At 34.9% G+C, this 12,507-nt stretch overlaps 1 protein-coding gene across 4 annotated transcripts in view; it reads left to right on the forward strand.

Moving 5' to 3' along the window:
• Positions 1–12,507, forward strand: part of ABCD2 (ATP binding cassette subfamily D member 2) — a 94,161-nt gene that overhangs the window by 60,326 nt on the left and 21,328 nt on the right. For all 4 annotated transcript variants that reach the window (XM_065887521.1, XM_065887522.1, XM_065887523.1 and 1 more), the window contains one exon: positions 5,955–6,039. In XM_065887521.1, the coding sequence (XP_065743593.1) occupies positions 5,955–6,039 (85 nt within the window). The remainder of the gene's footprint in view (positions 1–5,954; positions 6,040–12,507) is intronic.

Here is a 12,507-nt window from a genome sequence, read left to right on the forward strand (position 1 = left end):
CCCTCAGAAAGTAGACATAGAGGGAACTTACCTCAACATAATAAAGGCCATATATGACAGACCCACAGCCAACATTGTTCTCAATGGTGAAAAACTGAAACCATTTGCACTAAGATCAGGAACAAGACAAGGTTGCCCACTCTCATCACTATTATTCAGAATAGTTTTAGAAGTTTTAGCTACAGCAATCAGAGAAGAAAAAGAAATAAAAGGAATCCAAATTGGAAAAGAAGTAAAGCTGTCACTGTTTGCAGATGACATGATACTATACATAGAGAATCCTAAAGATGCTACCAGAAAACTACTAGAGCTAATCAATGAATTTGGTAAAGTACCAGGATACAAAATTAATGCACAGAAATCTCTTGCATTCCTATACACTAATGATGAAAAATCTGAAAGAGAAATTAAGGAAACACTCCCATTTACCATTGCAACAAAAAGAATAAAATACCTAGGAATAAACCTACCTAAGGAGACAAAAGACCTGTATGCAGAAAATTATAAGACACTAAGGAAAGAAGTTAAAGATGATACAGACAGGCGGAGAGATACACCATGTTCTTGGTTTGGAAGAGTCAACATTGTGAAAATGACTATACTACCCAAAGCAATCTACAGCTCCATTGCAATCCGTATCAAATTACCAACGGCATTTTCTACAGAACTAGAATAAAAAAATTCACAATTTTATGGAAACATAAAAGATCCCTAATAGCCAAAGCAATCTTGAGAAAGAAAAATGGAGCTGGAGGAATCAGGCTCCCTGGTTTCAGACTATACTACAAAGCTACAGTAATCAATACAGTATGGTGCTGGCAGAAAAATAGAAATATAGATTAATGGAACAGGATAGAAAGCCCAGAGATAAACCCACACTCATATGGTCACCTTATCTTTGATAAAGGAGGCAAGAATATCTAATGGAGAAAAGACAGCCTCTTCCATAAGTGGTGCTGGGAATGCTGGACAGTTACCTGTAAAAGAATGAATTTAGAACTCTCCTAACACCATACACAAAAATACAATCAAAATGGATTAAAAAAAATGGATTAAAGACCTAAATGTAAGGCCAGACACTATGAAACTCTGAGAGGAAAACATAGGCAGAACACTCTATGACATAAATCACAGCAAGGTTTTTTTGACCTACCTCCTAGAGAAATGGAAATAAAAACAAAAATAAACAAATGCAACCTAATGAAACATAAAAGCTTTTGTACAACAAAGGAAACCATGAACATGACGATAAGACAACCCTCAGAATGGGGGAAAATATTTGCAAATGAAGCAAGTGACAAAGGGTTAATCTCCAAAATATATAAGCAGCTCATGCAGTAAATATCAAAAATAAACAACCCAATCCAAAAATGGACAGAATACCCAAATAGACATTTCTCCAAAGAAGACATACAGTTTACCAACAAACACATGAATAGATGCTCAACATCACTAATCATTAGAGAAATGCAAATTAAAACTCCAATGAGGTGTCACCTCACACTGGTCAGAATGGCCATCATCAAAATACCTATAAACAGTAAATGCTGGAGAGGGTGTGGAGAAAAGGGAACCCTCTTGCACTGTTGGTGGGAATGTAACTTGTTACAGCCACTATGGAGAACAGTATGCAAGTTCCTTTAAAATCTACAAATAGAACTACCATATGACCCAGCAATCCCACTACTGGGCATATACCCTGAGAAAGCCATAATTTAAAAAGAGTCATGTACCACAATGTTCATTGCATCACTCTTTACAACAGCCAGGACAGGGAAGCAACCTAAGTGTCCATTGACAGATGAATGGATTAAGAAGATGTGGCACATATATACAATGGAATATTACTCAGCCATAAAAAGAAACGAAACAGTTATTTGTAGTGAGGTGGATAGACCTAGAAACTGTCATACATAGTGAAGTAAGTCAGAAAGAGAAAAACAAATACCGAATGCTAACACATATATATGGAATCCAAAAAAAAAAAAAAAATTGGTTCTGAAGAACCTAGGGGCCAGACAGGAATAAAGACACAGACGTAGAGAATGGACTTGAGGCCACAGGGAGGGGGAAGAGTAAGCTGGGAATGAAGTTAGAGAGTAGCAGGGACATATATACACTACCAAATGTAAAATAGATAGCTAGTGGGAAGTAGCCACATAGCCCAGTGAGATCAGCTCACTGCTTTTTGTCCACCTAGAGGGGTGGGATTGGGAGGCTGGGAGGGAGACGCAAGAGGGAGGAGATATGGAGATGTATGTATACGTATAGCTGATTCACTTTCTTATACAGCAGAAACTAACACATTGTAAAGCAATTATACTCTAATAACGATGTTGAAAAAAAATCTTAAATAGCTCTGTTCTCTGTATCCTCACCTGTAAAGTGGGGATAAATATCTACCTTATAAAGATTCTGTGAAGATTAAGTTAGACTGTATGTAAAGTATTTAGAACAGTGGCACATAGTAAATGTGCAAGAATCAGTTGCTAAAGGTAATAGAACTAGTTGATATTGATACCATGATATTTTTTCTTTGTGTGATGGTACTTGATATTTTATATAGAAAGTTCACATGTATTATTTTATTGATCCTTACAATAAGCAAATAAGTTAGGCAAAAGAGGCATTATTCTATTTATTTTATTGTGTTTATAATATCATAATTCATAAGTGCTGTAAATATGGAAAGCAGGTTGTCTTTTTGTTTCATATGGTCAACTTTTCCCCAGTTTTAAAACACTGTGGCTGAATAACAACTACCTGTTAATTTTGGGTAAGTTATTTTGGGTAAGTTTGAAATCGAACAACCTGAATAGAAATTTATAGTAAACATGAGATATTCTATCCTTTTAGAAGTCAAAAGAAATTCTGGAACTGTTTTTAAGAATTTTCCAACCTTAATAATGTAATAGTAATTGTTATGGTTTATTGAGTACTTACTCTGCAGAATATAACATATTAAGCAATTTACAGTGTCATCCTGTTTAATATTTGTGACTGTCTCATGGTGTGGGTTTTACCAACTCCCTTTTACAGATGAAATTCAGAAGTTTAGTAGTTTCCCCAGGGCCCTCAGCAAGTGGTGGGACAGGGATTCAAACACCGATGAGACGTGAAAGTCAATATTCTATATTAGGCTATGCCACTGCGCTATGCTATCTTAGGTTCTTAGATGCTAAAAAGACTCGCTATATCCTTACACATAAAAAAACAAATGCTAAGTAAACCCACTTTACTTGCCTAGTCCTTAAAAGATGAAACGTGTTTTAAAGTAAAGCAGGAAAGCATTTAAATTTGCAAGGACATCACTTACTCTGGAAGAAGCCTGCTGAAGTTCTAGTAAGATTAGCTAACACTTTGCTTAGAGATATTCTTTTTTTTTTTTTTTTTTTTTTTAAATGAAATCTGCTTTATTTATTTATTTATTTGCGGGCCTCTCACTGTTGTGGCCTCTCCCGTTGCGGAGCACAGGCTCCAGACGCGCAGGCTCAGCGGCCATGGCTCACGGGCCCAGCCGATCCGCGGCATGTGGGATCTTCCCGGACCGGGGCACGAACCCGTGTCCCCTGCATTGGCAGGCGGACTCCCAACCACTGCGCCACCAGGGAAGCCCCCAGAGATATTCTTTGCTTTAGTAAAAGATGGATTTTAAAACTATGTTTTTTTCCATCAAAGATATTACAAAATAGAAAGGAGTAGAAGTGTTAACGAATAGACGTGAACTAAAGCAGTTTGTTCATCTTTAGGAAGCAGGAATACTGTTCACTTCTTAGCTGACTTATTCTCACCATTTCAACATCAAAGATGATATTATGACTTAGAGTTTTGATTTATATGTTCTCTGATCATGAAACATTGCCTACTAAAACTTTTGGGTTTAGTGGAACAAAGGACATGATTTATTTAAAATACATAAAATTAAAGCTTCCTTTGACCCAAATACTTTTGTCTTGTGCATTCTCAGTTGAGGGGGGAAATTTTTTTAAGCCCAGAATTTTTCTCCACTGTGTAGCAATCTGAACCTATTTGTCAAATCCTCACTTATGTTTCATAAATTCTATAAAGTTAAGTCATAGAGAAAATTTTATTTCAACAGTTTTCACTAGAAGCAAGAACTTTGAACCACATGGCATTTAGAGATTTTTTTTCCTAATATAAAATTATGGTTTTAAATAGATAGAAAATTCCTGGAAGTTTGCCCAAGAATGAACACTGGTCCCTACTGGGGAGTATCATTGGGAAACAAGGAAAGTCTTATTTTCAATCCAGGGCACAAGAAACAATGAAACTCTACTTCTTATTTTCTTTCCCTTTGACCAAGTTTATTTAGAAATTTTATTAAAGATGAAAATTCAGCTGAGGAAGAATAAAGAAAGCAAAGAGCCTGGATTTTTCCCAAATGGAAAAATTAAGCCTTGAATACTCTGGGATTTGGTAATGTCATGTGTGTGTGTGTGTGTGTGTGTGTGTGTGTGTGTGTGTGTGAAGTTTTGACAGTCATTTTCCTCTTTGAAAATCAGGCTTTGCCTAGTCTGCTCCATTTTATGATATTCCCACTTCAGAAAAATACTTGCTATGGTTGTCTTCCTAATAGGCCCCATGGTTTTGTTTCTAAGTAACATTTTTTTCGTATTACAAAATTAAGAAAGACCATAAAAATAATTTTAAAATAATAAAATTTTCAAATATTATAAAAATGTATAGCTTAGAAAGTAAAAGTCTCATAATTCTATTCCCAGAGAGGTTGTGTATTTATTTACAGAAATGCAATCATAATTTATATATGTATATGTGTTCTTCTAGTGAAAATCATAGAAAGAAAATTTTCTCTATGACTTCATTGTATAGCATTTATGAAACATAAGTGAGGATTTGAAAAATAGATTCAGATTGCTATACAGTAGATAAGTGTTCTGGGCTTAAAAAATTTTCCCCCTGCCAACTGAGAAGGCAAAAGAGAAAAGTATTTGAGTCAAAGGAAACTTTAATTTTACATATTTATATAAATCATGTCCTTTGTTCCACTAAACTCAAAAGTTTTAGCAGGTAATTGAAAAATCTGCATATAACTTATAGTAGGCTGTCTCTAACCAAGTTTCCTCCATATCTGCCATTCTGCATTTGTGGATTAAACCAACTGCAAATTGTATAGTACTGTAGTATTTACTATTGAAAAAAATACCTGTATAAGTATTTCACAGTTCAATCTGTGTTGTTCAAGGGTCAACTGTATACAAACACACACACAATTCTGCAATTCGGTTTTCCATATAAAAAATATTCTAGGTACATTTCTATATCAGTATGTATTGATCTAACCTATTTTTTTAAAAAATAGAAGGCTTGCTTTTTGAATAAATAGCCAACAGAAACTCCTGCATATAAATAGACCTGCATATAAATCCTAGCTCTAATATATAGCTGTGTAAAATTTGATATATCAACTTCTCCATGAATTTCAGCTTATCGACCTATAAAATAAAACTAATAATAACTACCTAATAAGGTTGTGAAATATATAATGAGAAAACTCATATACAGTGCCAGTCAGATGGAAACCATTTAAGTTAGCTCCTGTCATACCCTTTGTAGACTTTGCAGTAAGCCTATGCAAATCTGTTGATCTTTTCTCCCACCACCCTCCAAAATAAGTCTATCAACTCTTTGGAGATATTCAGAAACAAACACATTTTCAAAGTGTCAGTATTTGGAATTCTTAGAAGACGTTTTGTCAATGTAAGTAATTATTACTAGTAAAAAATATCAAATCTAAATTAAAATGCTTAAAAATAAGGCTCTCTAGCTTATCCAAGCATTTCTGAGAAATATCAGGTTCTTTGTGTTAATAACTTAAACTTTCCAGGAATCACTTGTCTAGATAAAAACTGTAAAAGATGCTCTCTTTAGTTAAAAGATGCTTTATAAAATATATACTTATATATATTTTAAAGGATGGGATGCTGTTATGGACTGGAAAGATGTCCTGTCAGGAGGGGAAAAGCAAAGAATGGGCATGGCTCGCATGTTTTATCATAGGTAAGTATATTATATTCAAGTAATGACTATTCCATTGTTGTAACCAAAAAATGTTTGGATAGGATTCCGTGCCCTCATCTTTAGTCTGAAAATATTTTTCTGAAAAACTAGTGCTTAGAATTTACAGTTTTTTAATTTCCTAGGTTATTTTTTTAATGTGACAGAAATCTCCAAGTATTTAAAAAAAATTTTTTGTTGAGTAATGTTAGATGACAAAATGAAATTTTTATATGTCCTAAGTTTGAAAGTAGGATTATTACTAATTTTAAAATGTGAAGAATACATAACCACTGTTATACTGTTGTGAACACAGGAGGTAGACATTCAGTAATACTTCTCTATTAAATTCAAACTAAATTAACTTTCTAACCACTCAGTAGCCTATAAAACTTAGTAGTGCTCTCCTCCTTGAAAATCAGAGGCATATCCAATGGGAAAAGGAACCAGCCAGCCTAAGTCTTCATGGACTCAGAAATAAAGAGGTGCAGGAAAAAATTTCTCTTGATAAAACTTTTCTATTTGCAACCAGCTTCATAGCCTTTTGGGTTTTTTTTTTTTTTCATAGCCTTTTGAATTCAAGATACCAAACATAAGACATTGAAAAGAAGTATTAAAGCTATTCTGATTTATTCCTCTTTTTTGTCCTATTCTTCTGTGAAAAATAAATTCCCCCCCCCTTTTTTTTTACATTAGGCCTCTGGCAATGAAAACCTGAGTTGTTACTCACTTTTAATACTTATATCTTGGGCAAAAAAGCCCAAGAGTTATGTACATGAATGCCTGAATAGACCATAAGCTGGGGCATATGCCATACTCTTGAAGAAGCTGCAGTGGAAACAATAATATCTTCATAGGGAACATTTAAAAGCTGATAAAAACCACACACAAAAAAATTATCAAGTAAGCCTCATTAAACACTTAGCAACAAGTTGGCTACCAATTTTTTAAAAATCTTTTATTATGGAAAAACCATTACAACTTCATCAAAGAAGAGAAAATTGTAAGATGAACCCCATATTCTCATCACACTGATTTAATACAGCACTTGATTTATCTACTTTTTATTTATGAAGCATTTTAAAGCAAATCCAAAATCATGGAATTTTTTCATTAAATACTTTGGCATCAATCTCTGAAATATTAGGATATTTTCTTACATAATATATCATAATCATAACTAAAAATTTGATAATAATCATTTAAAATCATTTAATACCTGGTTCATATTCATTTTCCCTGATTGTCTCAAAAATATCTTTTTATACTTGGTCTGTTCAAACCAAGATCCAAGCAAATTTTATATACTGAATTTTGTTGTTATATATCTTTTAATTATTTTTTAATTTAAAGAGTCTCTTCTCCCTGCCTCTGTCCCCTTCCCCCATCTTTTATGCCATTGACTTGTTAAAGAAACTGGGTCAGTTGTCCTGTAAGAATGTTGTCCTTTCTAGATTGATCTGATTCCTTCCTCATGAGATCCCTTTACCTCTTTCCTCAATCTCCTATTTGTCTTGTAAACTGGAAATTAGAGCTAAAAGCTTGATTATATTTAGGTTCAGCCTTTTTGGTAAGAATACAACATAAAATATTTATCATTAAAAAAATAATTTAAACAACTTTATTAAATATAATTATATGTTTATTTTATAAAAGTAGAAAATATGATAAGTAAAAATAAGAAAAAATCTGTTGTCTCACTACCTGTAACACATAAAATTTGGGTATAGTTTTTTCTCTATTTTGGTATACAAAAGTTGGTTGCTACCCAATTAACATAAAGAATGTTTCCGTCACCATAGAAAGTCTCTCATGCCCCTTTCCAGTCAAATCTCTCCATAGACAATTTCTGTTCTGATTTCTATCCTCATAAATTACTTCTCCTGTTCTACAACTTCATATAAATTAAATCATACAAATATGCATTATTTTTGTGTTATACCTGGATTTTATTAATGAAAAAATATTGTGTAATAACATGGTATTTGTAATAATGACACAGTTAGTTCAAGAATATGGCAAGCTAAAGAAGTATGAACCAAAATTTGTGAACTCAGAATTTTTAGTGAAGTGCATTTTGGAATGACCATTTTGAGATGATTTGGTGAGATTCAAGAGTAAACTTTACAGTGTGACGTTTATGACTAGCTGTTACCCTGAATCTGTTTGAGCCTCATCTATAAATACTCACTAATATGATCCCCAGCATACTTGGTGAAATGTAATATGATGGAATGTAAGGTATGACCATAAATTTCTCACTGTGTCAGTGTGTTAATAAGATAAGCTCTGTAAGAAAAAACAACAGGCATTAATAAAAGATGCTAATCTAAATAGATTTTAAGTACCTATAACTTAAAATAAGTACTTGAAACTTTTGTATCTAAAATATTTTGGATATAATGTGATACTGAATAAAAATAAAGTTATAACAGTGGAAAGAATTTAGTGCTCCACAGAAAGATGAGGGGAGATAAGTAAGTTGAAAAGCAGAATTTATTGAGAAAAAAATAAAATGAAATAGAAATGCTAAATCCAGTGAAGGACCTGCACTTTTGGTGAGAATGTAAGTTGGTGCAGCCACTGTGGAAAACAGTATGGAGCTTCCTCAGAAAACTAAAGATAGAATTACCATATGATTCAGCAATCCCACTCCTGGGCATATATCTGGACAAAACTATAATTCAAAAAGATACATGAACCCCTGTGTTGATAGCAGCACTATACACAATAGCCAAGACATGGAAACAACCTAAATGTCCATCAACAGATGAATGGATAAAGAAGATGTGGTACATATATACAGTGGAATACTACTCAGGCATAAAAAAGAATGAAATAATGCCATTTGCAACAACATGGATGCAACTAGAGATTATCATACTAAGGGAAGTAAGTCAGAAAAAGAAAGACAAATACCATATGATGTCATTTATATGTGAAATCTAAAATATCACACAAATGAACTCCTCTATGAAATGGAAACAGACTCACAGACAGAAAGAACAGACTGGTAGTTGCCAAGGGGGAGGGGCTGGGGGAGGGATGGAGTAAGAAGTTGGGATTAGCAGATGTAAGCTTTATATATAGAATGGATAAACAACAAGGTCCTACTATATAGCACAGAGAACTATATTCAATATCCTGTGATAAACCATAATGAAAAAGAATATCAAAAAAGAATGTATAGGGGCTTCCCTGGTGGTGCAGTGCTTAAGAATCCGCCTGCCAATGCAGGGGATGTGGGTTCGTGCCCTGGTCAGGGAAGATCCCACATGCCATGGAGCGGCTGGGCCCGTGAACCATGGCTGCTGGGCCTGCACGTCTGGATCCTGTGCTCTGCAACGGGAGAGGCCACAACAGTGAGAGGCCCGCGTACCGCAAAAAAAAAAAAAAATGTATAGGGACTTCCCTGGCAGTCCAGTGGTTAAGCCTCCATGCTTCCAATGCAGGGGGTACGGGTTCGATCCCTGGTCAAGGAACTAAGATCCCACATGCCACACAGCGTGGCTGAGGGGGAAAAAAAAAGTTTGTGTGTGTGTGTGTGTGTGTGTATCTGAATCACTTTGCTGTACAGCAATGATCAACACAACATAGTAAATCAACTATAGTTCAATAAAAAGTAAAAATAGGGCTTCCCTGGTGGCACAGTGGTTAAGAATCCACCTGCCAATGCAGGGGACACGGGTTTGAGCCCTGGTGTGGGAAGATCCCACATGAAGTGGAGCAACTGAGCCCGTGCACTACAACTACTGAGCCTGCCCTCTAGAGCCTGCAAGCCACAGCTACTGAGCCCACCTGCCACAACTACTGAATCCTGCACGCCTAGAGCCCATGCTCCACAACAAGAGAAGCCACCGCAATGAGAAAGCCCACACATAGCAACAAAGACCCAATGCACCCAAAAATAGATAAATAAAATAAATAAATTTTTTAAGTAAAATTTTTAAAAAATCGAGTGAAGGAAAAGTATAATAATGAGAAAGTGCCTCCCCTCATTCTCAAAGGGTTAATAACAAGATTTGAGTTGTAATGTGGAACACTTGAGCTAGCTAAAATGGAGAACTTTTGCAAGGAGTATTAAGTATCAAAGTTGTATACTCTTTTTGAGAGGATTTTAATTTTTTTTAAAGGATTACTATTTTTATTTTTGGGGGGTACTTTTTCCTTTTTTTTAACAACTTTATTGGAGTATAATTCTTTACAATGTTGTGCTAGTTTCTGCTGTATAACAAAGTGAATCAGTTATATGTATACATATATCCCGATATCCCCTCCCTCTTGCGTCTCCTTCCACCTTCCCTATCCCACCCCTCTAGGTGGACACAAAGCACTGAGCTGATCTCCCTGTGCTATGCAGCTGCTTCCCACTACCTATATATTTTACAGTTGGTAGTGTATGTATGTCCATACCACTCTTGCACTTCATCCCAGCCTACCCTTCCCTGTCCCTGTGTCCTCAAGTCCATTCTCTACATCGGCATCTTTATTCCTGTCCTGCCCTTAGGTTTCTCAGAACCGTTTTTTTTTTTTCAGATTCCATATATATGTGTTAGCATACGGTACTTGTTTTTCTCTTTCTGACCTACTTCACTCTGTATGACAGACTCTAGGTCCATCCACCTTGCTACATATAACTCAATTTCATTTCTTTTTATGGCTAATATTCCATTGTATATATGTACCCATCTTCTTTAACCATTCATCTGTCAATGGACACTTAGATTGCTTCCATGTCGTGGCTATTCTAAATAGTGCTGCAATGAACATTGTGGTACATGACTCTTTTTGAATTATGGATTTCTCATGGTGTATGCCCAGTAGTAGGATTGCTGGGTAGTATGGTAGTTCTATTTTTAGTTTTTTAAGGAACTCCATACTGTTCTCCATAGTGGCTGTATCAATTTATATTCCCACCAACAGTGCAAGAGGGTTCCCTTTTCTACACACCCCCTCCAGCACTTACTGTTTGTAGATTTTTTGATGATGACCATTCTGACTGGTGTAAGGTGATACATCATTGTAATTTTGATTTTGCATTTCCCTAATGATTAGTGATGGTGAGCATTCTTTCATATGTTTGTTGGCAATCTTTATATCTTCTCTGGAGAAATGTCTATTTAGGTCTTCTGCCCATTTGTGGATGGGGTTGTTTTTTTTTTTCGATATTGAGCTATATTAGCTGCTTGTATATTTTGGAGATTAATTCTTTGTCAGTTGCTTCATTTGCAAATATTTTCTCCCATTCTGAGGGCTGTCTTTTTGTCATGTTTATGGTTTCCTTTGCTATGCAACAGCTTTTAAGTTTAATTAGGTCCCGTTTGTTTATTTTTGGTTTTTTTTCCCATTTCTCTAGGTGGTGAGTCAAAAAGGATCTTGCTGTGATTTATGGCATAGAGTGTTCTGCCTATGTTTTCCTCTCAGAGTTTTATAGTGTCTGGCCTTACATTTAGGTCTTTAATCCATTTTGATTTTATTTTTGTGTATGGTGTTAGGGAGTGTTCTAATTTCATTCTTTTACATTTGGCTTTCCAGTTTTCCCAGCACCACTTATTGAAGAGGCTGTCTTTTCTCCATTTTATATTCTTGCCTCCTTTATCAAAGATAAGCTGACCGTATGTGCATGGGTTTATCTCTGGCCTTTCTATCCTGTTCCATTGATCTATAGTTCTAGTTTTGTGCCAGTACCATACTGTTTTGATTACTGTAGCTTTGTAATATAGTCTGAAGTCAGGGAGCCTGATTCCTCCAGCTTCGTTTTTCTTTCTCAAGATTGCTTTGGCTATTTGGTGTCTTTTGTGTTTCCATACAAATTGTGAAATTTTTTGTTCTAGTTCTGTGAAAAATGCCATTGGTAGTTCGATAGGGATTGCCTTGAATCTGTAGATTGCTTTAGGTAGTATAGTCATTTTCACAATATTGATTCTTCCACTTCAAGAACATGGTATATCTCTCCATCTGTTTGTATCATCTTTAATTTCTTTACTCAGTGTCTTATAGTTTTCTGCATACAGGTCTTTTGTCTCCCTAGGTAGGTTTATTCTTAGGTCTTTTATTCTTTTTGTTACAGTGGTAAATGGGAGTGTTTCCTTAATTTCTCTTTCAGATTTTTAGTCATTAGTGTATAGGAATGCAAGAGATTTCTGTGCATTCATTTGTATCCTGCTATTTTACCAAATTCACTGATTACTCCTAGTTTTCTGGTATCATCTTTAGGATTCTCTATGTATAGTATCATGTCATCTGCAAACAGTGACAGTTTTACTTCTTCTTTTCCAATTTTTATTCCTTTTATTTCTTTCTCTTCTCTGATTGCTGTGGCTGGGACTTCCAAAACTATGTTGAATAATAGTGGTGGTGATTTTATCATGAATGGATGTTGAATTTTGTCAAATGCTTTTTCTGCATTTTTCAAGATGATCATGTGGTTTTATCTTTTCTTTTGCTGATGTGGTGTATTTCATTGATTGA

The sequence above is a fragment of the Phocoena phocoena genome, chromosome 11 (genome assembly GCF_963924675.1).
Source record: "Phocoena phocoena chromosome 11, mPhoPho1.1, whole genome shotgun sequence".
In the NCBI taxonomy this organism is placed as follows: domain Eukaryota; kingdom Metazoa; phylum Chordata; class Mammalia; order Artiodactyla; family Phocoenidae; genus Phocoena; species Phocoena phocoena.